Source organism: Numida meleagris, chromosome 11, assembly GCF_002078875.1.
Source record: "Numida meleagris isolate 19003 breed g44 Domestic line chromosome 11, NumMel1.0, whole genome shotgun sequence".
NCBI classification, from domain to species: domain Eukaryota; kingdom Metazoa; phylum Chordata; class Aves; order Galliformes; family Numididae; genus Numida; species Numida meleagris.
The window spans coordinates 38,238-64,011 of NC_034419.1; the positions used below are offsets into that span (position 1 = coordinate 38,238).

Genomic DNA, 25,774 nt, shown 5'->3' on the forward strand with positions numbered 1-25,774 from the left:
AGACTCTTGGTCCAAAATACTTGTTGAATCTCTAAATATGTTGAGCTCCATCTAGCGCTTATTTGCCAGAAAAAAATGCCTCCTGCATTGATTTGGAAATGTTGGAGAAAGAATTAGCTGTGCCTTGCCTTTTGCCTAGCCTGACTGCATTAATATTACTATTACTCAGTGCTGTACAACAGCAGGCATTCTGGATTCAGTTGTGATGTTTGTCCTACGATGCTACGTCTGAAGCTGTCAGCTGGAGTTTTGGCCACTGCAGTAATGAATGTCGGGTAGTTCCCTTCTTGGCTTTACCTGGATGAGCTGTAAAAACACTTACCTCTCTTTTCATCTGCATTGCAGTGAAGGAGCTGGTTAGCAGTGTAGAATCCCAGCCACTCCTCTTATATTGATGGTTCTGTAGATGTTTTAAATAGTTGCACAAATTAACAACAGTGTTTTTGCCCCTTTCTGGGCCATGCGTTTCAGGTTGGATTGGGCTCCAGTATTGTAGTAGAACAGCGGGATTTAGCTCTGTGTTCTGTAAAATTTGTGAAGCATGAACTTGTTTGGGTTTGGTCAGAGTTTTTTCCCTAGTGTCAAACGTAAATTTCCATAGAAATAATGGTTAATAGCACCTTGTGGACATACAGAAGCTTCATATGTTCAGATATTGCAATGTCTTTGCTGTTCTGCTGTGCAGTTCTGAAGTGTTCTTTCCTTGTATATAGCAAAGGAGAATCTACTGTGTTCAAGGCTCATACAGCAACTGTAAGAAGTGTTCATTTCTCGGATGATGGCCAGTCCTTAGTTACAGCTTCTGATGACAAAACAATCAAAGTGTGGACAGTTCACAGGCAGAAGTTTTTGTTCTCACTCAGTCAACACATAAATTGGGTTCGCTGTGCCAGGTAAGTACAGCACTCTGTTCATGATTTATCCTTCAAAGTAGAGACTGAGCATTGTGGTCTTGTGATTCAAATGTGCCTAGTAACCAAAATGTATTGTTAACCTGCAGAGAGAGGCCTCAGATAGCAGTTGTGTACTCATTTTATATTTCTTTAGTAATCTTTTCTGCTTAGTTCTGTCTTTCACTTTTTGTCTGTTGTGAGTTTTGCATCTTGAATTTACCAACAGAGGTAAATGAAGGATTATATTGTAATTGTTTTTGCATCTTAGTTACGTACAGTCTTGTCATACGTCTATTCTAAAAGGGTCATTATTGCCTCATCAAACATTTTGTTAAGGAGAGTACTTACAAGTACATAATAATAACCTACAGGTGTTTTGGTATGTCATGTTATTCATTTTAGACATTCAGAAAGTTCAGCTAATGATCTTGGCTTTTTCTGTGAATAACAAGCATGTACACAGAATGCTGAAAAGGCTGCTGTTACAAAATCATTATTTCCTTATTATTGCTCAAAAAGTCAGTTTCCAGTGATCCATCATAGTTCTGAGGAATTTTTATGTGTATATGTATTTAGGATAAAGCTGCAGTTTATCTAAAAGTTATAATTTCATTAGATACTTTCATGGTGGCAGTGACTTGCAGTACTATAGATGCCCACAGTAGAGTAGGAGGGATGTGTTTTCCACCATGTATGATGTTCTTCAGTTAGACTTGAGTCCTGATCCTATGTTTTTTTTGCCTCTGAAGGTGTATATTGATCTCTCTTCTCTTACATTAAGCTCCCATCTAAAAATTTTACATACATTCATCTGAGGTGCTGGAATGATGAGGCTTCTCCTCTAAGAGTCGTTATCTTGGAAGTAATTACATTGCTGTGAGTACTTGTGGCAAATATAGGAATCGTTTTGAATCAGGACAGAGAAGCAATGTAAGATACATTTGAAACAAGTAGGATAGGAGACCTTAAGTCAGGCTGAAGACTTGCCTGGAGGTGATTTAATGCACTTATGGCATTAGGGATAGTTTGAGGACTTACAGGTTGCTTTTTTTCCTCAACCTCTGACAATTGGATTTTCAGTTTAACTAATGTTAACGTGGCTTCCTGAAGAATGAAGTGTGTTTACATACTTTCTTTGACAGCTGGCCAAATCCATTTGACCCTGGACACCTTTTATTTGGGTACGTTTCTTAATTGCTGTAACTCTTCTCCTAGATTCTCTCCTGATGGACGATTAATAGCATCAGCCAGTGATGATAAAACTATCAAACTGTGGGATAAAACTAGCAGAGAATGTATACATTCCTTCTGTGAGCATGGGGGGTAAGTACCTGCCAGGGCATAAGGACCAGCCTTGTGATTGTTGAAGTGGGGATGTGTGATGGATGTTCACCTGTTTTGTTTCTGCAGCCAGAGATTCCTGCCCTGGAAATAATTTCCACCTCTTAGGAAAACATTAGCACCTATTACAAAAGCAGCCATCAGAGAATGAAATGCAAAAAGAACATTCAGAATTGATCTGATCGTGTTATGACTTGTCCAGATTGGAACCTCAAGCCTTAAATTACTGTGTTCTTATTATTATTTTTAAAAATACTGAAGTAATTGATTTATTCCAGATATGTCAAGGTTTGTTTTTGTTTTGTTTTGTTTGTGTTCCATTCTTGTATACAGTGATCTAGAAATACTACTACATTAGTAAAGGACACATATTATGCACATGTTTACAGTTGAAAATGTTCTATGGTCAGATCCATCAAATTTCAGGGGACTCCTAACACCTACAGCTCCTAACACACAGTATTAATGAAGAGCTTTGAAGACAGTTATTTTGCGATATGATCCTGTAGTATGCTTGTGTTTATGAGCTTGGTCTTAAGAGAAATTTGCCAGTGTGAATTTTCAATTTATTTCCTCCTTTCCGTAATGTTCACTGTATCAAGTTTCCCTTCCTGAAAAGACGTTTTTGATCTCAAGCAAGAGCTGAATATACAGTTGAATTTAACTGTAATTTATAGGTTTGCAAATCACGTGGAGTTTCATCCCAATGGTACGTGCATTGCTGCAGCTGGCACAGATAATGCTGTGAAGGTGTGGGATGTTAGGATGAATAGACTCGTCCAACATTATCAAGGCAAGTTAAGGTCTTTGAAAAACCTGATGTTTTGGTATGGGTTGCTCTGATGTTCCAGAAATGTCTGTTATGTGCTGTTTTTGCAGGAGGGCCCTGGCTTAGGCCTACGAGGGGAAGCCTTTCCTCAACAGCCTCCTGCTTTGCTTTGTTCTAGCTCAGAGATTAATTCTTGCCTATTGATAAGAAATGCTTTTGTTCTGGTTTCTCTTTGCTCACCATAGGGGGGGCGGGGAAAAAGCCACAACACTGGAACTGTCCCATGTTGCAGGTGTGCTTTGGTGATACTTGCAGTGCCACTTGGCTTCTATTTACTTCAGTAAATGATGTGCAGTAAAAAAGATGTGGAATTTTGGAAGCCTTTAGTAATTCTCTGTGTATAGTGGGCTGTTCTGCTCTTTGCATGTAAGGTAGGAACAGCATTATGATCACCTAATCTGTTATACACTGAATATGACATCATCATCACTGATAGTTTTCTTATTGGGTTAAAAAAAAAAGTATATATTCAGTATTCCTCTGCCTGGATTATGTTTTGTTCTTGGCTTCTAAGTTCAAGCTCACTTTTTCAAGTGTATTGTCTTTTGGCAGCCAGGTCAAACAGGGTTTGAACTGTTTAAATTTTAAACCTGCCTGAGCATCTCAAACTTTTGTATAAGTTTATTTTTATTTTACTTATTTCTACAATTACTATTGATTCACAATCACTTCTGGTTCTGATAGTTAACAAACTAATGGAATAGAGTCTTTTGAAGATTGTTGTTCCAAATTATTGTAATCGTATCACCTAAGTCATCAGCAGTGAATGCCAAAGCGTGACTCTGTGTAATAAGTATTGTTGTGACCCTTACCATAAATTGGCAGTGCCTTTCTGAAGTCTTGTTGCTAACATAGGCAACATGCTTAAATACTTGAATAGCATTGGATTGTCCTGTAACCTACTTTATCAGCTTTTCAACAGTGACAAGATTTGCAGTGCGTATTTCCAGCCACCGTATCATTTGACTCAAAAATGATCTCTTCCCGCTTTCCCCTTACTGCTATTAGATTGTCCAAGTGTAATGTGGTTTAGGTTCAACTGCCAGGTTTACATTTGTCTTGGAGTAGTATATTTTGCCCGTTTCCCACCCTTACTAAATAATATTTTTGCCTGACACTCTTTCTATTGAAGTGATCTTTTCCTGTTATGAATATTACTTTTAGCAGCTACTGTGCAAGTCCTCCTAATTTATTAAATTTTGAGCTTAAAGTTGTCGTGAAAGCCAAAGAAATGTACAACTGCAGTGACAGTTGTTTTCAGTCACTTCATGAATCTGCACTTCAAACCAATGCATTTATAACATATTTTCAAGTTGAGTTTGTAAATCCTGCTCTATGAGAGGTTACACGTAGGCCTTCTGGCTAAACCTGATTTAGTTCTGTGGCTTTCCCGGGTGGAGCTGCCTGCTCAGTCGCACTAGGGGGCATCTCTTTCCTTTGTATGTGCTTATGCTGCCTTATTTCAAGGGAATCCATTTTAAATACGCAGTCGCGCTGAGGAGTTAATAGCTAAGTAGCCCTTCCACAGACTCTTACGTGTTGAAGTCTGATTGTTTTCCAGAAGGGATAAGTCATTCAGCTGCGCTGCTCCCGTGGCCAGGGCTTGTTCCAACTATAACATTTGTGAAGGAAAATTGGATGTGGAGTGCAAACTGCAAAACTTCCTGTATGGGGTGTATTTAGAAAAGTAAAAATACACTGGTCCCATTTGTTGTACAGAAAAGTAAACAGAAGCTTTATTCACTTGCCTAGTTAGTGCTAACTCTTTTTGTACAGCAAATCAACCCCTAATTAAAATGACCAGTATTTATTACCTGAAGACTTTTTTTCCTGTACAAAGTTGTGTGTAGGGCATCCCACTTGCATGTCTATGGAAACAGCCTTAACCTAGTTTTTCATTGCTATTTCAAAAAAGCGCTTGGTACCTGTCTGCACTAAAGACAAATCAGACAACAGCTTCTGTGGTTGTGGCTGTGGTAAGTGCATACTGGGATTTTTTGCCTGCTTGTTACTGCTTCTATGTAGTCAGTGCCCGCATGGCTAGGCTCAAAACAGTTATATTCAGTGATAGGCTGGAGTGACTCACTGTTCAGTAGCTAACTTGTAAATGTAATGATTGAGCACTATGTCCATTGCTGAACTGGATGTTACTTTTCTTGGGCTTTGACAGTGAAAGGGTCGGCTTGTAGCAGCAGAATCACCAAGGTTGGAAAAGACCTACAAGATCATATTCCTAATAGTTTGTCTCCTTGTTATTTTAAATTTTTTTTTGTGGTAAGGAACTGGATGGCTGAAGAAATAATGTTTATATTGGACCATTTTCAGTTTTGCTGGTTCTTTTTTTCCTAGTTCTTGCTAAACCTAGCATTGATTAGTGTAAGGGAATAAATAAAAAATGATAATTAAAAAAAAAGCAGCCAAACAAACGCCCCTGTGCGTTAATGTTAAGTTTGTTTTTTGTAGTAATTTCAGTCTTTTCATTAGTACATAAGCTGATAGATTCTATTCTAGAATTACTTGGGAACAAGAAGAGCAGCTCCCCTGTGGTCAAATATGTCAATGTCCCTCTCTGTCACAGAGCTGTGTAACTCACTTGTGAATATGGTTACATTATAGGGCTACACTGGAAGCTTTTGTAGTCTTAAATCTTGGAATAATTGGCAAAGCTTCCTTTTTTGTTTCAGTGAAGTAGTGCCTGTTTTTACAAGAATTGAATGCTGCCCTTGTTCTCCAATGCTTTGAAGAGTTTGGTGGAATGCTTCCCCCATTACAGTTTTCCTATTAAACTTCGTAGCAGATATTGGAATGTGCATGTACTTTATTTTATTCTTTCGCTTTGAGCTTATGTGAACTGGGCTCGGTGACTATTGTGTACATTTTTTCCATCCTTAGTGCACAGTGCTGCAGTAAACAGTCTTTCCTTTCACCCCTCTGGAAATTACCTGATTACTTCTTCCAATGATTCAACTCTTAAAATTCTGGACTTGCTTGAAGGAAGACTTCTGTATACTCTTCATGGTCACCAGGTGAGGAAAAGCCTTTTCTGTGAGTACCCAGAAACATACTGGGCACATCTGTGCTCAAGCCTTACATGTCACTCTTTGTGGCCAAACGTCTTCTGAAAACTTCCTTGCTTATTAAAATAATAATGGTGATAATAATGAAAACCTTTGAGATCATCACTGTTTTGGAGGGAGGGCGTAAGGGAAGAAAAGGAGGTGAGACAGGAGCAGAGAGAATAGATGATGACAAAGCAAGACAGTATGAATGCTCAAATACTGAGGGTGAAGCCTGAGGCCCAAGGGAGCACCGCCAGTGCTGTGCTTCAGGCTCTGACACTGCCGTGCAGTCTCTGTTCCACAGGTCAGACCATCTCCGGTGCAAACAGCACTTGGCCTTCTGACATGATTGAAGATACATGCTGTTTGTCTGACAGTAAGTGTAAAGTGGAGGAAATTATATTTTGAGGTGTCATTTGGGCATGTTTCCATGTTGTTAACTGCCTGAATTAAATACTTGAAGGTGATAAATTCTGCTGATTAACTGATTGAACTATTAGTATTATGCTGCTGGAAGTGTTACTCGTAAAGTTAATTATTATATGAATGCTTGGAGCTCTCGTTTTAAATAAATTAATTTCATTGTCCATTCTGAGTGAAGCTCAAAGGCACAAAAAAGCAAATGTATTTTAAAGATTTATTTTCCTAAGGGACAAAACAAATTCCTAATCCATTTCTCTCTTTGTTATGCTGAGGCTGAGTTTTGAATCATCAAAACTAGCTGGGGAAAATCACACCCTAAAGCTGTTGGAGGGTTGATTTCTGGGCAGCAGCAGCATCTGTGTGAACTGCAGAACTGATAATTCTGGCTTCTTGTGGTTTTATGTTTAGTGATTTCTTTGTCTGATATCTAAAAAAGCTTGAATTCATTTTGCAACTTCTCCTTAACTGTGTATTAGTAAACTTTTCTCCTTTTTGTGGTACTAGTGGGTAAATACGACAACTTCATACTTGAAGTTCTGTCTCATGAGAAGATCTGATTTAAACTCCTTTGGTCGGTTTTTATGCTGAAAGGAATGGAACAAAGATTTGAAGAGAACATAATAAATGCCGGGTATCTCAAGACTTAAACTTGAACTGCATAAAACTTTCTTATTTGGAAAGTAGGACCGAGTGGGTGCTAATATCGGATAGGACTTCAAAGCTTTTACCTATTGTTCTAATCTTATTTTTGTATTTGTCTCTTTTGTTAATTGGCCAAGCAAATACTTAGGAAGTAGCTTTCTGGAAAAGGGTCAGTGTGGAGGGAGAGTGGATCTTTATGCCTTTTATACTTCTCCTAGGAAGCGATGTAGACAGTTATTGTTTGTTTGGAGGCTGAACGTGCTTTACATTCCTTCCTCCTTTCTGAAATGTAGACAGTTGAATGAGAATCCAACAAGGATTATTGCAAAGGTCTTCAGAATTAGATAATAGAAAGACCCTTTAGACTGATGCTGTACGGAACTCAGGGTTTCTACAATACTATTGTTTCTTAAGTCGTCTACTCAGATGTGGGGTTAAAGCCCCTTGTTTGTTTTTTTTTTCCCTGTTGTTTCAGATCACTGAGATAACAGCTATCACTCTCTCCTAGTCATCTAACTGGCATTGGAAAGGCTTTGGCAGCATCACAGCTAGCTGCTGTTGTAGAGTTGTACCTCTTCCATTTTGGAATCAAGTAGAAGTATAAAAGGGGCAGATAGTGCTTTCTGATCTTCTTTTAAGGGCATTACATTAAGCTGAAATGGCAATAGAACCAGTCCTGGCATAATCTCGAGTTGGCTTTCACTCTGCCGATTACTGTATTGTGAGGTTTCTAATTTCTGATTTGGCAAATGTATCTTACTTTTTCACTTAAAATGTATGATAACCTGTGCTTTGTTCACAGTGTTGGTATATAAATGTGCATTTTTCAATCCTTGGGGCTTTTTTCCTCCAGTCTCACTGTGATTTCTGCCAGCATCTCTAAGTGGCTAAAAATGAAGAGGGTGTGGATTTTTGTTGTTGCTGTTCATTAAGTAGATTTGCCTTTTCAAGGAAGGGCTGTAGGTTAGTAACCAAACTTAACAGCCTGTCCTGAAGACATTCTTGAGTTGTGACTTTGTGTGGGTGACTGTGTTGGTCCTCCATTCTTATTCTGGCAGCTGATTGCTGTGTTGTTCTGGAAGACTGTGTGTAAGTGGACACTTGAAGGAAAATGCCTTGATGTCCTATAGATGTACTTTGACACAACTGTTGGAGTGCTGGGAATTTGTTACCAGCTGATTAGCTGTATTTTTCGTAGGGAGGACTGCCAAATTTACATTGCTGTCTTTTAAAGTTGTGATGGAGCTGACCTTGTAACAGAAGGATCATTAGAGACAGGAGTTTGCAGCTTGGAGCTGACATCTTGCAGCTGTGACATCTTGCATCCTGTACTGTTCTGCATATTTTCATTCTAGGGTGCTTCAAGCTGCAAAGTACTATTGCGTAAGCCCATACAGATGAAACATTGGGTTGGTATGTAAGTCTATCTCTGGCACTGAATCTTAATGGAGGAACACAACGTTTTGGAGCATCTAGGTAGTTGCTAGAGAGTAGCAGGTTGTAGAGCATTTCCAGACAACTTCTGTAGTGGCGTAGAGGTTCCTTGTGAATATTTAGGAAACTGCTTGGTTATATGTATAAATAGGGAGCCAGAAAATGTGAAGTTAGAATTCTCCAAGCAACCTGAACTTGAGCAATCGAATAGCTGCATTCCACCTGCCTGGGTGGCATGAGTGCTCTCTGCTTTGCTGGTTGACTCAAGAGCAAGGCCTTCTGAGCAGGTGCTCAGGAAATGAACATGCTTCTCAACTATCTGCTTCCAGCTCTTCATAGGTGGCATTAAGCATCCACGCAGGCCTCACCATCTCTGGAGTGTGCAAAGACCTTCAGGGTTGCCCAGAAGTGGATCAGCCCAGGGAGAGAAGGGTGTGTTATGATAAGCATTTGGCTTTTGATTAGTATTTCTGAATATTGAAAGGAAGTGAGCGCTCTGTTCTTCCCTTGCATGTGCTTTCTGCTGGTGATTTTTTGTTTTTGTTTTGTTGTTGTTTTTTTAAACTGCAGCTTTCAGGAATCCAAAAGATATTAGAGATTAATTACAACCAGTATGTTAAGGAAGCAGAGCAGATTTCCCCTGTGCTAAGCTGTAGCACACCTTACTCTGTGCTGGGAGGGTGCAGGCTTGGTTGTCTTACTCAGTGTAGTTGGGAAAGACTCTTCAAAATTCAGTCCACTGAAAATTATTATGACTGGGGACATTTGGCATGAAAACATGCCATTTACCATTAGCACCTCAATCCTATGTGCTTTTTCTAAGTTCTCTTTCCCTTTCCCATTCTCTTCTTTGTGCTTTCACCATCACTGTTCAGTTTGTAGGAATCTAATGTTTTGTATTGTAAGGATAGGCAATACAGCTGCTGCTTTAAACCAGTTTTGGATCACCCAAGAAAGGTAGCAGTCACAATCCAGTAATAAAGAAGGAATCACTTACCCTTTCAGGGCTTGCCAAACACACCAAAGGAGGTGATTTCTGAGTAGGGATGCTTCTCTTGCAGCTGCCAGCCCTTACATGAGGTTAGGGAGCACAGGTGAACTGCTCCCAGAACTAGCTATGCCCCATCAACAGGTGCTCCATCCCTGGTTCAGGCTGTGACCCAACAGTTCCCATACACCCTACCCTTAAAGGCATGAACCAATGACTGAGCGTATCAGGGTCAAGCTGTCCTTTACAGTGTAGTACATCATTGCAGTCCCAACAGAGACAGAATTTTCTGCGACACTGTTATTATTTCATGTTGCAACACGGATACAGTTTTTCCTGCCAGGATATAAAGAGACTGCAGTTTTCAGTTCTCTGCCCTTCCTGCTTGTTTTACAAAAGATGTTCAAAAAGTCCATCATTAAATGTCACTGAAGAAGATGGTGTCATGTAATTCTTCAGTGACACCCGACCCCCTGCTGGTTCTGCCTCTGTCAGTCATCCTGACGGGCTGGGGATCTCAGAGGAGTGGAAGAGGTGTTTAATGGGTACTAAGAGAGGCAGACCTGCCCTCCATGGAAGACTACATGCCGTGTTCCTGTCCTGCATCAGTCTTCGCTTGGACAGGGGCATGTCCAGGCCTTTTATACCACATCCTTTGGTTGATGGTTGGATAATTACATCAGGTACCGAAGGGGTGGTCTGATCTGCCAGACAGATATAATTAGGGTCCCTTTTGTGATGAAAATTGGGGTTTGTATTATAATTCTGGTGGCCATGTGCCAATTACTGGTGGTGTTACCATTCCTCCTCCTTCTAATATTCTCCCCTGTGGTACGTGTAGTCCACACCACTTTTGCCCCACTTGCACTTCCCAAGGCCAGCTTACCTTGTGGGTTCCGTGTTCTACATTTTCAGGGGCAGGGACCAGAAGATTATTTATCATTCCAACTTGGGGTTTGAGTCATATATCACTGCCCTTAGTTTGGATCCTAAGTGGGGAGGCCCAAGTTGTTTGTAACATATGTGGGGTGCTGGGTCTGTCATCTTCAGGTCTTTCTTTCAGGTCTCTCAGCGTTTCATGTAGTCTTTTAGTCCACTCCTGCAGGGTCTGGGGGTCGGTCTTCAAAGCGGCCTTTGGAATGCCATGATACCACTCTATCAGGCCCGCTCTGGTCAGATTATAAGGCAGATGGAACTGACATTCAATATTATTTTCCTCAGCCCACTTTTGTACCACTGTTCCTGTAAAGTGCGTTCCCTGGTCACTTTCAGTGACCTGGGGAGTCCCATATGCTGCCATCAGTTTAGTTAATGCCTTGATGGTATAGGCTTGATTTGCTTTTGGCACCAGATGGGCCTGCATTAATCCACATGCTGTGTTGACGCAGGTCAAGGCGTACACGGTCCCTTCAGATTGAGGGAAGGGGCCTGTGTAGTTGACCTGGCATGTCTGCAAGGGATGGTGTCCTCTGGGGAGACGTGCTTTTGTTTCTGACAGAGGTCTCAGTTGCATCCTGGAGCATGCTTCTTGACATGCCTGGGCAATATCTGACATTCAAACGGGCAGCCCCCATGCTTTTACTGCCATCCAAATTGTCTTCTGGCTAGCGTGTTGCAACTTCTTATGTAGCCATTGGGCAGTGTTGTCTGCTGGCAAATCTTCTAGCCATCTTATCTGAGCTAGTGTGTTGGCTTCATCATTCCTTGGTGACTGCATGAGCTGGTGTCTGGATACATGGTAGGAATGTACTGTTCTATGCCTAACCACATTCTGGATATCCAACCACCTGTCTCTGCCCCAGATTGGTCAGGCATGGATATTCCAGTCCTGAGCGGCCCACTGTGCAATCCAAAGTGTTATAACCATCCACACTATTCTTGGCTCAGCCCACTAGCGACTCTGTCCATTCCGTTCTTTGAGTCAGATGGTCTCCGTTGAGGGATAGTATGCAATTGCTCACAATTTAGTAGGATTTCCTTGGCTGGATCTGTCCATGTACCAGGCATCTTCTGGGACAGGGTATTTTCCTTCTTGTATGAGACTCCTCTCTGGTGGAGCAATAGTGGTACTATGGTACATCACTGAGCCTAGTATCTTTTGTAGCTCTTCTTATAACGGCAAGGAGGACAAGTGACTTAGCTGTCCCAGACAGGTGACCCAGCAGGCCACTGTTAGGGCTTGGGCCACCCCTGTCTTAGGAATACGTGATAGATCTTTTACCCACCCTTGAATAGGTAGTGCTGATTGTACTCTGCTGTTTGTGTTATTGACCCTACTGCGTGAAAGGCATAGTATACGGCCAATAACTGTGTTTCAGTCAAGCCATACCTCTCTTCTGCGCCATGCCAAACCTGAGACCTGAAACCCCTTGGGGTTCAGATGGAACCCTGATGCTGCCACGAACCCTGCCCAAACCCTTCCTGGGTTACATGTACATCTAAGTCAATGAGTAGGGTAGGATCGAATATGCTAAGTACCTGTGCTTGTTTGGAAAGTGTCTTGTTCCATCCATCCCCAATCCCACAATTGGCCTTTTTTTGTTAGTCAATACAGAGGCCTCAGGATCTGTCCAAGGTGGGGTATAAAGGTCCTCCAATAGCCCAGGATGCCCAAAAATTCTTGTTGCTGTTTTGCTGTAGTTGGTGTGGGAAACACCTGAATTTTAACAATAATGGCATTGGGTAAGACTTTTGTCATCCCTGACCAGATGACTCACAAAAATTTCTCAGACAATCCGGGTCCTTTAACCTTTTGTGGGTTGGTAGCCCACCCTTTCTCTTGTAGGTATTTCAGTAGTGAACCTACTACTTTTTCAAGCGTTTCCAAAGGGTCAGAAGTCAGCATTAAGTAATAAATACAATGATATAATTTGACATTATCTGGTTTATCCCACCCTGCAAAGGCACGGGCTACCAAATCATGGCAGTAAGTTGCTGAATGTTCGTACCCTTGTGGTAGGACCTGAAACATCTCAGCTACTGTGTCCACTAATGCCATTACTCTTTGTACATATTTTTCAGGACCAGTATATTGTCAACTCAAAATAGGGCCTCTGGTCTCTTTTGGAGGCCCTAATCCTTGGGGGACCTTGGTCCTCCCTTCCTGCCATGAGTTGAGAAATCCCTAGGTCTTGTTCTTCTGGAAGCCAGCTGTTGTTGCCCGGGCCCCTGAGGTGGCTGGTGTTTCTTAGATGGTATCAGGACATCTTCTAGCCTCCATGCTTGTGGAGGAATCCTATCTATAGTCCTGATACCTTCCCATCTAGTGGGGGAAGGTGTAAAGTGTTGTTTCTCACTTAATTGCCTCCAAAGGTTTAGGAGGACATGGTTGGGTTGTTTATCAATCTTATTAAATTGTACCCCAGCCTGTATGAGGTTATTCCACATTTGCCTGTGAGAAACTCCCACAGGCCCTGACTGTGGAATCCTTGTGGGGGATGGAGTGGTAGGGGGTCTTTGGGCTTGGGCTTCCTGAGGTATTCCTTTTTTACGTATTGCCTGAATATTGCAATTTGATCTTAGGCACTCAGTTTCCCTGAGGTCAGCCAGTAATTGAGAGGCCTGTTGAATTATGGCCTTGGAAGCCATAGGATTTAAGATCGTCGCAAATGTCCCATAGTGATGGATGGGAGCTTGCTGTAGAATTAAGTCTCTCATCTCCACAGTGAATTTGACCAAGTTGGGACTCCCAGTGAGCTCCCAGGAGTGAATTTGACCACAGTGAATTTGACCAAGTTGGGACTCCCAGGAGCCTCCCAGGAGCTCACTGGTGGCTTCCCTCATACCTACCTCCTAGATGTAATTCTGGAGCTCTTCCATAAAATTCCATGAACCGCTTGTGGGTGAGTATATCTGGTTTATTAGGCCATAATCAATTGAATTAAGGAATAATTTTCCCATTGTATATGAGGGTGGCATATAACCTTTGCCTCAGTGCTGGCTGTGTCGTGAAAAAGGCCAGTTTGGAAATTTCTGGGCCTTTTATCACAACACTTTTGGCTCCCATATCCCATAGTCTCAACAACCAGACCAGGACACTTCCCCTCAGCCTTTGGTGGAATCGTTGGACTAAATCCATCAATTCAGTGGCTGTATAGAGTCATGCAGTAACATGTATCATAGTTTGTGGGGGAAGCCACTCTTCAAATGGTACCCCCATATGTCTTTCCTGGATTTTCTTGGTTTTTTTTTTCAAATGATTATTGGCCAGAATTCTAGAGAGTTTGGTTCCACCAGAGCCTCCAGTTCAGGTTTTTTAGAATTCTTTTCTCCAATACTGTCAGGCCATAGGGTTCAGATTTCTTGGGGTCCCCTTTGTTCATGACAGACAAGGTCCTGACTTGTTGTATTGCATTAGTTTGGGTAGATTTATCCTTTAATACAGCAATCTTGTGTTCTAGCTGTTTAATTTGACCATGTAGCAGTTGATTTTCATCCTCGAGATGTTTTTCTGAGCTATTTAAATGATTTAAGGCCATTAACGGAGGCCAGGCTGTGGTGGATGCCACAGGTTTTCTTTCTTGGTTTATCAAAATATCCTTTCCTAGGCCCTCAAAATATGCTATCACTTGGGTTGGGGAGCTGGTGATGTTCCCCCCATCCCTCAGTGGGCCCCACCTTTTACTCTAGAAGTCAGCCCATGCCATTGGAGAGCCTAGGAATCCTGGGATGTGCCTGGGTAATTCTTTTTACAGGGGAGCAGATTTCCCCCGTCCAAACCAACTTGCTACACCCTTTAACAAAGCCTTCTCAGAATTTATATTGCCTTTGGTAGATTCTCCTGCCTGGCTCACAAATTGTAAGGATAGGACATAGCAGATATAGCTGCTTTAAACCAGTTTCAGATCACCCACGAAAGGTAGTGGTCACAATCCGGTAATAAGGAAGGAATCGTTTACCCCTTTCTGAGGATCAGGGCTTGCCAAACATTCCAAAGGAGGCAGTCTCCAAGAAGAGATGCTTCCCTTGTAGCTGCCAGCCCTTATGTGAGGTTAGGGAGCACAGGTGAACTGCTCCCACCTGTGCTCAGGTACTCAGGTCTGTCCTGCACCTTTTGGTTTGTCAGTGTATAATGACTATATATAATACCATCTCCCCTCTCCTCACTGTATCCGTAGTTTTCCTGGCTTTTATAAAAAAATATATATTTTTCCTAGCTTACCTCTTTCAGATTTGGATTTTCCTGTCTGATGTTTCTTCTGCAGGATATGTACCAGATTGTGAAACATATGCGTTATCACCTTTATTGCCCCTCATGGTTCTTCCTGGCTGTCAGTCTTTCTATCAGAATTCAACTTTTTTCTCTAGGTCCATCTTTCACCTTTTCTGGGGAGACTGAATAGTTGTTTCAAATCAAGCTGTTTCTCCAGTATTTAAGCCACGGATCATTTCTGTTCCTCTCTGCCTCTCTACAAATACCTGAAAGGAGGTTGTAGCAAGAAGGGGGTCAACTTCTTCTCCCAGATAACAGTGATAGAACCAGAGGGAATGGCCTCAGCTTGTGCCAGGGAAGATTGTGGTTGGATATAAGGAGGAATTTCTTCTCAGAATGAGTGGTTAGGCATTGGAGCAGGCTGCCCAGGGAGGTGGTGGAGTCACCGTCCCTGAAGGCGTTTAAGGAAAGGGAAGATGGAAGGGGACATGGGACAATGTTTAGTGGGCGATATTGGTGATAGGTGGATGGTTGGACTAAATGATGTTAGAAGTCTTTTCCAAAGGTAGTGATTCTGTGATTCATAGCTAGGCATTTCCTTTCTACAAGGAAGTTCAGTAATGAACCTGAGGTGTTTTAGCTTAGCACTGCCTTCTGAACAAAAGGCTTGTAATTTGAATCAGTCTTCACTTATTTTTCACTTATCTCTCGGCTGATGAAGCCAAGAGATAGGATGGTCGACATCACATCTCAGGTTCTTTATATTCTTTGGTGCTCAAGTGCATTTTTCTAGTTTCTCACCTGCTTTTGGTGTTTTCCTGGTAGTCCTGATCTTTTGTCCATCTCTTGCTCTTGAATGTAATCACTGTGTATTTGTCAGACTTTGAGATTTATAATGAAGAGTTCACCTTTTTTAAATACAGAGAGGAAGAAAAAAAGAAAAACAGAAATAAGGTGGATCTGAAATTCACATCCAGAGACCTTTGGGAAGACATGAGCTCCTATTAGAAAGCTCCTGTTAGGACAGTCCGTTCTTGTAACTTGGAGTAAAGTAATGAGGAGCTTATTACCTGTCTTCTTAGATGCATACTGCTACTTGAAAAAAGGTAACTCAAAGTGTGGTGGAGTTTTCTTCTTGTAGTGGTGGTGATTTTTCTGATCATTTTTCAGTCTGCCACAAATTCAGCTTTCTTTTTCAGCCACCTTGGCCATAGGCATCCTCTGGAAATGCTTGTTTCATCCTCTGCTCGTTCCAGCTTTGGCAAAAGCTCAGGCTTCAAACGGTGAAACGTAGTGGGTTTAGCAGTTGACATTTAGAAAAAAAATAAAAATTGTCTGGATACTTGCCTGTTTATTCTGACTAGAACAGTTTGTCCCTTGTGCCTGTACTTAAACACACTTAATGATTTCCCAGCTTTGTTTAGCTGCCTGGCTCATCCTTCCCATGTATTTCATCCTGTAGGATTGCTTAAAGATTGGAAATGTATTAAAATAAATCTGTGGTGTGAAATTCATGGTTTTGCTCAAGTAGTACTTTCAGCAGTCAGTATCATTTAAAGACTCTCAGAAATGACTTTCCAAAATGAAAGACTTCTTCAAAATACAGGTGCCTGTGCTGGTGATCCTGGAGACATTAATTTTTGCATCTCTTCCATAAAACTATTAAGAGAGAGTCTGTTTTAAGCTAGTCTTCTGTTCTTCACTTAATGTGACAACTACTGTTAAGTCTGCATAGAGCATGGCTTATAGCTTAACAATGGCAAACTATAGTGCTGTAGGGAGTGCCTGCCTGCTTCTTGCACTCTCCAGTGCTGCTGCAGGTGCCCATTTGTTGCTTGGCTGCATAGCCCACATGTGGGGGGATATAAAGCGTTGCTGCCTCCTCCAAAACTGTACTGTAGTACTCATAGAATCACAGAACCATAGAATGGCCTGGGTTGAAAAGGACCTCAAAGATCATCGAGTCTCAACCCCCCTGCTGTGGGCAGGGTCGCCAGCCACTGGACCAGGCTGCCCAGAGACACATCCAGCATTGCCTTGAATGCCTCCAGGGATGGGGCATCCACAACCTCCTTGGGAACCTGTTCCAGTGCGTCACCACCCTCTGAGTGAAAAACTTCCTCCTAATATCCAGCCTAAATCTCCCATCGTAGTTTAAAACCATTCCCCCTTGTCCTATCACTATCAACTCATGTAAACAGTTGTTCCCCCTCCTGTTTATGCGCTCCCTTCAAATCTTGGAAGGCCACAACGAGGTCTCCCTTCTCTTCTCCAAGCTAAACAAGCCCAGTTCCCTCAACCTTTCCTCATAGGAGAGGTGCTCCAACCCTCTGATCATCTTAGTGGCCCTCCCCTGGACCCATTCCAAGAGCTCTGTATCTTTCTGGTGCTGGGGCCTCCAGGCCTAGACACAGTACTCCAGATGGGGCCTCACAAGAGCCGAGCAGAGGGGGACCACCACCTCCCTCTCCCTGCTGGCCACTCCTCTTTTAATGCAGCCCAGAACATAGTTGGCCTTCCAGGTTCCAGCGCACACTGCTGGCTCATGTCCAGCTTCTCGTCCACCAGGACCCCCAAGTCCTTCTCCGCAGGGCTGCTCTCAAGGAGTTCTTCCCCCAGTTTGTATAAATACCTGGGATTGCCTCAGCCCAAGTGCAGTACCTTGCATTTGGCCTTGTTGAACCTCATTAGGTTCACATGGGCCCGCTTCTCCAGCCTGTCCAGGTCCCTCTGGATGGCTTCCCTTCCCTCCAGTGTATCAACTGCACCACTCATCTTGGTGTCATCTGCAAACTTGCTGAGGGTGCACTCTATTCCACTGTCTATGTCATTGATAAAGATGTTGAAGAGCGCTGGTCCCAAGACCGACCTTTGGGGGACACCACTCGTGACCGGCCTCCTCCCGGACATGGAACCATTGATCACAACCCTTTGGCTGCAACCAGCCAACCAGTTCTTAATCCATTGAACAGTCCATCCTTCCAATCCATACCTCTCCAATTTAAAGAGAAGGATGTGGTGAGGGACCATGACAAAGGCTTTGGAGAAGTCCAGGTAGATGACATCCATCACCCTTCCCCTTCCCAACAATGCCGTCACTCCATCATAGAAGGCCACCAGGTTGGTCAGGCAAGATCTGCCTTTGGTGAAGCCATGTTGGCTGTCTCAGATCACCTCCTTGTCTCATTTGTGCCTTAACATAGCTTTTAGGAGGATCTGCTCCATGTTCTTTCTAGGCACAGAGTTGAGGCTCACCGGCCTGTAATTCCCCGGGTCTTCCTTTCTCCCTTTCTTAAAAATGGGAGTAATGTTTCCCTTTTTCCAGTCACCGGGGATTTCACTCGACAGCCATGAATTTTCAAATATGATGGAGAGCGGCTCGGCAACCACATCAGCCATCTCTCTTAGAACCCTGGGGTGGATATCATCCGGCCTCATGGACATATATACATTCAAGGTTTGGGGTCATGGCAGGCATGGGGAGCCTGACCTACAGTGAAGACTGAGGCAAAGCACTTACTGAGCACCTCAGCTTTTTCCGTGTCTGAGGAAGCGAGCTCTCCATTACCTTTTATGAGAGGGAGAACACTCTCCTTGGCCTGTCTCCTCCTGCCTACGTACCTGCAGAAACCCTTCTTGTTATCTTTCAAGTTCAAGCTGCCAAGTTCAGCTCCATCTGTGCCCTGGCTTTCCTGATCTTATCTCAACACATGCGGACAACATCCTTTAACTCCTTAAATTGAAGCCAATGTGCAAAGACAGATATGCTCTGCTGATGCTGCTCCATCTGCCACTCTTCTTCTTTGCAGTGCTGTTGAGACAGCATTGCCTTTTTCTTCCTCCTGTGCTGAGAACCATGGGCTTGTTCATTGTGGACCTTGGTGACCAAGTCTCCAAGAAAATGAATATTTGTGTTCTGCCCTGAATCCTCTGCATTCAGTTATCCCAATTGTAGAGATTCCTAGATTTGAAATTCTTCTGACCTTGGCCATATTGATTGATGCAAATTGATTGCATTGGTTGATAACTGCTCAGGCATGTTGTGAAATTATTTCATGGTGGACTGGTAAGATCTTCTGTAGTGAGCAGTCTGCATGCTGTGAAAACAAAACCTTTTGCATCGTAATAGAACTGATTGTCTTCCACCTCTTGAATCTAGCACTACCTGTTAATGTTTTTATCATCATCAGCCATGTGTTTTATGCTGTCCCTTAATGGCAGCTATATGTTTTTCAAAGACAGGCTGTTGAGGTAGTGCATGGAGGGAAGGTGCTATTTTCCGTGGTGATTCTGTTGTGCACAGTGGTCCATGAAATGTGTTATCTCTTGCTGTCGGTCTCATGAAGATTTGGGATAACTCTTGAAGTTCTGGACTCTGGAGCTGTACATTATTATGTGGAAAATCTTGGTTTAGTGGGTTTTTCTTTCATATTTCTAGTATTGATGGTGTGAAGAAGAGCTTGGAAAACATAGACTCTAATTGCCACGTCTTCAGAGATTGTGTGGAATGATCATCCTTTTAAAACTTTTTTTTTAAAAAAAAAAAAGCCCTGTATTTTTATGGGGCATGGTGAATGATTTCTGAATGCTCAGAACTGTCAGTAGTGGGAGTATTTTTTTTTTTCTAGCTGTCAGCACACCATTTGATGCAGCATTACATGTATCGATATGTTTTGAAACTCCCTTTTCCCCTTCGAGCCATCCCTTCAGGGGCTCTCTGAAGGCTGCATGTAACAAAAACTTGGCATTTTCACCACTTTTTAAAAAATGAACAGGAACTTTAGGAAATGCTAATTCTAAAGGGAAGAAGATGTCTGAGATTGAACAAGGCAAAGCCTGAAGTTGTAAAACTTGGCTTGTTCCTCTCTCTTAGTGCTATGGATAGTGAAGAGTGAGTATCTTAAATTGCAAGCAAAAGTGGGGGAAAGGATAACCAAGTGCCAGTGAACCTAGTGCAGTAACTGTGGGCTGCCTACCTGACAGAGAAGGGTTTTTGTAATCTTGTCTTTAGACTGCTTATGTCAAAAGAGAAATAGCTTGTAGTCAGTGGAGCTTGTTACTATTTTTTTTTCCTATATCTGTTTTAAATCTGTCTTTTAAATTTATTCGCAGGGTCCAGCCACCTGTGTAGCATTTTCCAGAACAGGAGACTTCTTTGCCTCTGGAGGATCTGATGAGCAGGTAGGTGAACGGTTTTATGTTATGGTTATGTGTCCTGTTACTGTTTGTTTGTTTGTTTGTTTGTTTTAAGCATCTTACTGCTTTCACAGAGAGAACCAACATTAAAAAGTAATAAGAAGTATTTTCTAACTGAGGAAGCGCTTAAGTTGGGTTAGTTGGGAGTGGAATATGGACAACAGAGGAAATATTACCCTGCATACAGGCCTTTTTATATGCATTTTTGAGGCTTCTGGCTGCTGATGGAGAATAGGCTGGGAGGGTGTGCAACTGCCTGCTTTGAAACAGCCTGAAGATCTGTTATCATGGCTTGAGACTGTCTCCTGATCTGCCTCTGCCTAGTTTTGAGAGATGGGCAAAAAGATGAGGCAAGCAGGTGGTGATACTTCCCTCAGTGCTCTTCCAGAGTCCACTGATCCACTGCCTGAGGGCTTGTATTTTTCGTTCTGCAGCATTCGTGTCCTCCTATAAATCTGTCCCTCCAGTTCTTTTTGAGAAGAAGCTGTCTCCTTAGGTGGATTTGAGTCTGATCAGACACAAGATCATTCTGTTAGTAGGAGCCTGGTACAAAGCTTTGCAAATGCTGCAATTACATGGCTGTTTGAGCTAGAGCTGGGCTTTTCTCTGAGCTTGATGCGTACTCTGGGATTGAGAGCCTGAGCATATCGTAATGCTAGTGAAGGGTTTTTGTGGATGAAGCGCTTCTCTATTCCTTTTGCTTCTGTTCTTGAATTATAATCCAAATTCACATTTGTTTAAAACTTGCTGGGTTTACTTTTCTGTTGTCAGCGTGAGAAAGTAAAAACATAGCAGACATGTCTAAACCGTGCTGAAATGCCTTGTTAGGTTCTTTACATAATGTATGTTTTCAGCATACTATTGAGAAGGAAATCAGTCCTGCTTGTAGTTCATGTCAGTTTTGTGATCAGCTGCATTTTAATGCCAGTTTATGCTAAGGTAGGTAGCGTAATTTACCATGCTGTCTCTTTAGTACTACTTTTTTTTTTCCTTTAAGATTTTAAAGACACTATTTCAAAGAAGAGAGACACATCTAGGTTTTTTCTGTCCTGTAGAATTATACCAGCATCACTTTATTAAGGTTTGCTCTTGAAATGCTTATCTAACACAGGAAACAAATAACCATGTTTGCTGTTGTTTCTTTCTCCTATAAGAACACCTGGTGTTGCTGGAAGTTGGAGTTGCATAGCAATTGTTTTTTACTTATTTTCAAAAATTTTCACCAATCCTGTTTTTGTCTTTGATTTTTAGGCATACCTAAGAAGTTGATTTTCTTTTTTATGATTTATTTTTATTTTTATTTTGAGAGGATTTGTTAGCCTGCACTTTTCCACTGTGCAGATTCCTGTGAAAAGCTCTTATTTTATCAGGTCCTCTGTCTTTCCTTATTGTTGGGATCTTTTTAAATAAAGTAATATTCATTGCAGATAAAGTTCACTCTTTTTCTTTGAAATATCTCCCTCTGGGTACTGTTAACTGAGACACTGTATGGCAGTGCTTCCCCAGAAAGGTGTTTTGTAAAGGTATGTTTTTGCCATTTGATCACATACTGACATTTTTTGGCAATCAGTGCCATTGCAGCTCAAGGTTGTGTATGTTTCTGAGCACGTGTATTGGGAACGTCAGCCGTTAGCTTTTGTGAAAGAGTTGCCTCTTGTTAGGTTTGTTTCTGAAAATGCCAGCAATGCTTCTTTCTTTTGTGTTCCATGAGGAAGAACTTTCACATACAATATGTGTATGTATTAAAAACAACATTGGTCTTTGTATATTTACAAGATTTTTTCTATGGAACAGATCTTGCTGAACACTAGCTTTCTTGATCCAGGAGAAACATGACAGCTGATGAAAATAGTCCAGAACATCTCTAGAGGTCAGAGAGGAAACGTCGTGTATGAGGAAATTTAGACATGTAGCTCATTCAAAAAGATGTGTTCAATTACTGAATAGAATAGTTAGTTGGAAGGGACCTTCAAAGATCATTTAGGCCATCTGGCTGGCCACTTCAGTTCACTGAACTATGAAGCTGTGAAGAAACCGTTCTGTACAATAAAGAGCGTTGTGTTTTCCTATTACTCGCTGGAATGGCCATATTGGTTATCTATGTAAGTACAAAAAAAAAGCCCTTCTGCATTTCACAGAAGGCAGGAAAGAAGCTGTGTACAATATGATGTTTCTGATAACTAAAATGAACTGCTGGGATTCATAATGTCTTTCAGACTTCTGAAATAGTTGACTGATGCTCTTAAACTTTTTTGACTCTTTAGAGTGTCATCACTAAGGATTTGGCCCAGTAGACTTGCTCTTTATGTGTTGAAGTGGTTTTTGTGTTAGAGATTCAGTTACAACTCATCTCTTTTGAAATAAATGCTGCATTATGGAGAGACCATGCCTTTAAGTGGGACTTACCAGCTGACAAACTAGCTCAAAAAGTCTTAGTGTTAGTCTCAAAGTACTAATCTCTCCTTTTCCTGTAAATTTATGTATTGATAAACCAGCAGCTAGTTTGGTGTGTAGCTAAGTGCTGTAATACTACATGTGGTATTTTAATGTATTTGTGGTTTTAATGGTATAATTGGTGTGTTGCTTCAAAGTTCTTTAGGTATGTCTAGTTTCATGATGTTCCTAACCCAGGAAATGTTGAAAGAAGACACTTTCAGGTTGAGAACTACATTTGTATTCAGTAACAATAGTTTTCTCTGATGTGGAGGCGAAATTGACCTCTAAGCAGATGTAGTAAAAAGTTTTCATAAAGATATCTTAGCCACGTGACTTTCTTCTGCAGGTGATGGTATGGAAGACTAATTTCAATGCAGCAGATTACGATGAAGTTCTGAAAACACACAAGTCTGGTGCTAGTGTGGATGGGACCCATCATAGTCTGGTAGGTAAACATGCAGAAATTACACAAAGTTCCTTTTGGGAGCAGTGTCTACAACCTGAAAAACATGTGACTCAGTTTCAGGTGATTGAACTACAGAGCCATCTTTTTCTTTGGTATTAAAGTTGTAGGATGTCTGTTATTTACTAGTTTGGTATTGTTTCTGGTTTATTTAGACATACGTACTTTTTAGGAAAATGATAAAACGATAAAAAAAAAGAGAAATAAATGTAGTTCATATATGTGCATTTTTATTAGCAGCCTATGTTTAAGAATATGTGAGAGGCTTGGACAGTATTCGATACTCCAACCTCTCCTCACCTCCCAGAAATAAAATGCACAGATGTGAGTAACAGCTGAAAGCAGTTTTACTAGCTGGTAGAAATCCTTGAGGGTGCCGTTAGTTCTGAAAATAGATGTTCATTAAATCTTCTCATTGACAACTATCAAAGTCAGAAAAAATCTCTGTGGAGAGATTTGATGAAGGTGAGGAATTGGTGACATTGTACTGGAGCTTTGTTTCTAAATATTTGGAGACATCTGAGTTCTGACTATATCTAATGGGTGAATCCGTTAGCTGAATAACTCAGTGTGATGCACTGATCTAAGTGTAGTGTTGATGCTAGATGTCTTGGATATTACAGGAGTAACCCTTTAGAGATATTGCCAGCATGAGTGATGCTTCACTTGAATTTTTGTATTCTCGTACAAATCTTTGGATGTTTTCTCAATCTGTTCAAGTATAACTGCAGTATTTCAAAATGCGTTATTACCATGACTATTTTGTTATGTATGGTTCAACATGTGCTGTAAGATAAAAAGTGGATTGTGAATGGTTTATGCATGTATGACATGTCTTGATTGAAAGGTAAACTTCTAACTGATACCTTTTACTCTGTGGCAGTATCTGTAATCTTACCAATTCAGGTTTTTTCACTAAGCTACTAAACTATGCTCTCTCTTAAATATAATAGTGTTTTTACTTAATAGAACCTCAGTCCATTGCTGAAGGTATTGGAATAGCCATAGTATTTTGTGACAGACAAGGCCTGTGTGTAACTCTAACCCTGATGCCTGATGTTGAGTGCTTTGTGAAGAGAAGCAATGAAAAACAGAGGATGCTGATGCTGGGAGGGAAGGACGAAAAGGAAGGAGGTGAAAGTCTGTATTACTCCTGGCAAGATTTGGTAAAACTGACATCTTCCTTTTCCTCTTCTGTTGGGTTCTAACTCTAAAGTTATGCAGGCTATGAAACTAACAATCCAACAGCCTCTTTGTTTATTGAACTGGACTAACTTTGAACTCTATTTAAGATACTCTGTGTCATATAATTCTGAGCTGAAGTATAGCAGAGACAGAGAAAGCCTTTATGAAAGAAATACTCTATTCAGCTTGTAATATTGCAAACAATGGTGTAAACTGTGTAGACAAGGAGTCCTCTACTGTGAGATGATAACTTTACCCTCATTTGTACCACTGTTAATACCAGACCACATTATCCAGTAGTAATTTAAGGGAGGGGGTAGAAGAAATGCCTGATCTCTTCTAAAACTTAGTCATGGTTATAGAACGTTTGTCAGCAGATGATATGATGTGTATTGAAGGTAACTGTTGAACAAAACCCTTGAACAGTGACTCACCACTTTGAACACTGATTCCTCCAACAAAACTGTTCCCCTGTGGGAAGTGTTTACCTGCCAAAGCCTCTGATGGATGCTGATGGGATGGTTTGCATACTACTGACAGGCAGTCCATGTCATGTGGTAGTGTTTGACAGCAGTTTTTCTCTCCTTGTGCTTTGTGCTCATGGGAAACAGGACTCCGTAAGTTCTTTGAGATGTAGTTTTTTGGTTTGAGCCACGTGCTGTGTTTTTACAGAGGGCAAAGTGAATCAGTGCTGAGGAGAGATGCACTTTGATCTGGGGATTTAAATTACTTCAGAAGAGTGAGTATTCAAACTGCTGCCCTGTGGCTTGGATGTAGAGTGTGGGAGCAGCTGTTTCCACAGTGCTAGTCCTGGAATATAAAAAGTGAGGGAAAGTGATTGTGTTATGGGTAATTTCTGTGAGATCAAACTGAGAGTAATAGTCAATGGTATTCTTCTCTCCTATTTATTTCTTGGCCAAACATGATGTTACCTTTTGGTGTGAATAGCACAAAGGATACTTCCAGTAGATCTGCCAGATTAGCTATGAGCATCAAGAGAGACTTGTAAATTAAACTTTTGACTGCCTCCAACGGTAAAACTGTCCTTGGCTAAGAAGCAGGATGGAGGTGGTAGCAGTGGACAGCTTTGGTGATAGCTGACGTGGCTGTAACCAGTTGTCTGTCAATGCAAGTGTGATCTCCTCTGTGCAGTTGTTACTGCCTCTCACTGCATGGTTAGGAGTTCTGTTTGCCTTGGAAGTGTGATGCATCTTTGTCCTGCTATAGAGGAGGGAAGTGCCTGTTCTTGTTTCATGTCATATTGTGATCTGTGATACCAAAGCCAAGGTAGTAAAGTTTTTGGTGAGTATCACCTGAATAGTGGCTGCCTGTTAGCAGAACAGTCAGAGCAGAAGTAGAGTCTACACCAGATCTCTGCTAATCACTGTGTTTCCTGAGAATAGAAATGCAAAATGTGACTAGTGTTGAAATGCTCATACTTAAGGTCCTTAAGAATGCGATGTCTGAATATTAAGACAGTTGCGGTTGCTAAAATAATAAGAAAAAAATATAATGTTCTCTGAGGGCCTTTGTTTTGAATACCATAGGTTAAGTTTAAATTTCACATTGATATGAAATATTCTTAGCTATTAAAAAGAAGCTAGTATCTCTGAAAATAGCTTGGTTTATTATTTTAAGGAATTTAAGTATAACCTGAACATGATAATTCCAACTTCATAATAAATTGTCCACTCATGGCAGCCTAATTTCTTTCAAGTGAAATGCGTTATGTT

General features: G+C 41.4%; 1 protein-coding gene across 6 annotated transcripts in view; it reads left to right on the plus strand.

The window, feature by feature from the left end:
• POC1A (POC1 centriolar protein A) overlaps positions 1 to 25,774 on the plus strand; it is a 61,994-nt gene that overhangs the window by 13,874 nt on the left and 22,346 nt on the right. For 3 of the 6 annotated variants that reach the window (XR_002442459.1, XR_002442460.1, XR_002442461.1), the window contains exons 4-9: positions 714 to 893; positions 2,109 to 2,216; positions 2,912 to 3,027; positions 5,956 to 6,089; positions 19,874 to 19,942; positions 22,740 to 22,842. Coding sequence is in view for 3 of the 6 variants with exons in the window: in XM_021409218.1 (XP_021264893.1) it covers positions 714 to 893; positions 2,109 to 2,216; positions 2,912 to 3,027; positions 5,956 to 6,089; positions 19,874 to 19,942; positions 22,740 to 22,838 (706 nt within the window). In the remaining 3 variants the exon portion in view is untranslated. The remainder of the gene's footprint in view (positions 1 to 713; positions 894 to 2,108; positions 2,217 to 2,911; positions 3,028 to 5,955; positions 6,090 to 19,873; positions 19,943 to 22,739; positions 22,843 to 25,774) is intronic. The other 3 variants (XM_021409218.1, XM_021409219.1, XM_021409220.1) reach the window with 1 other exon arrangement.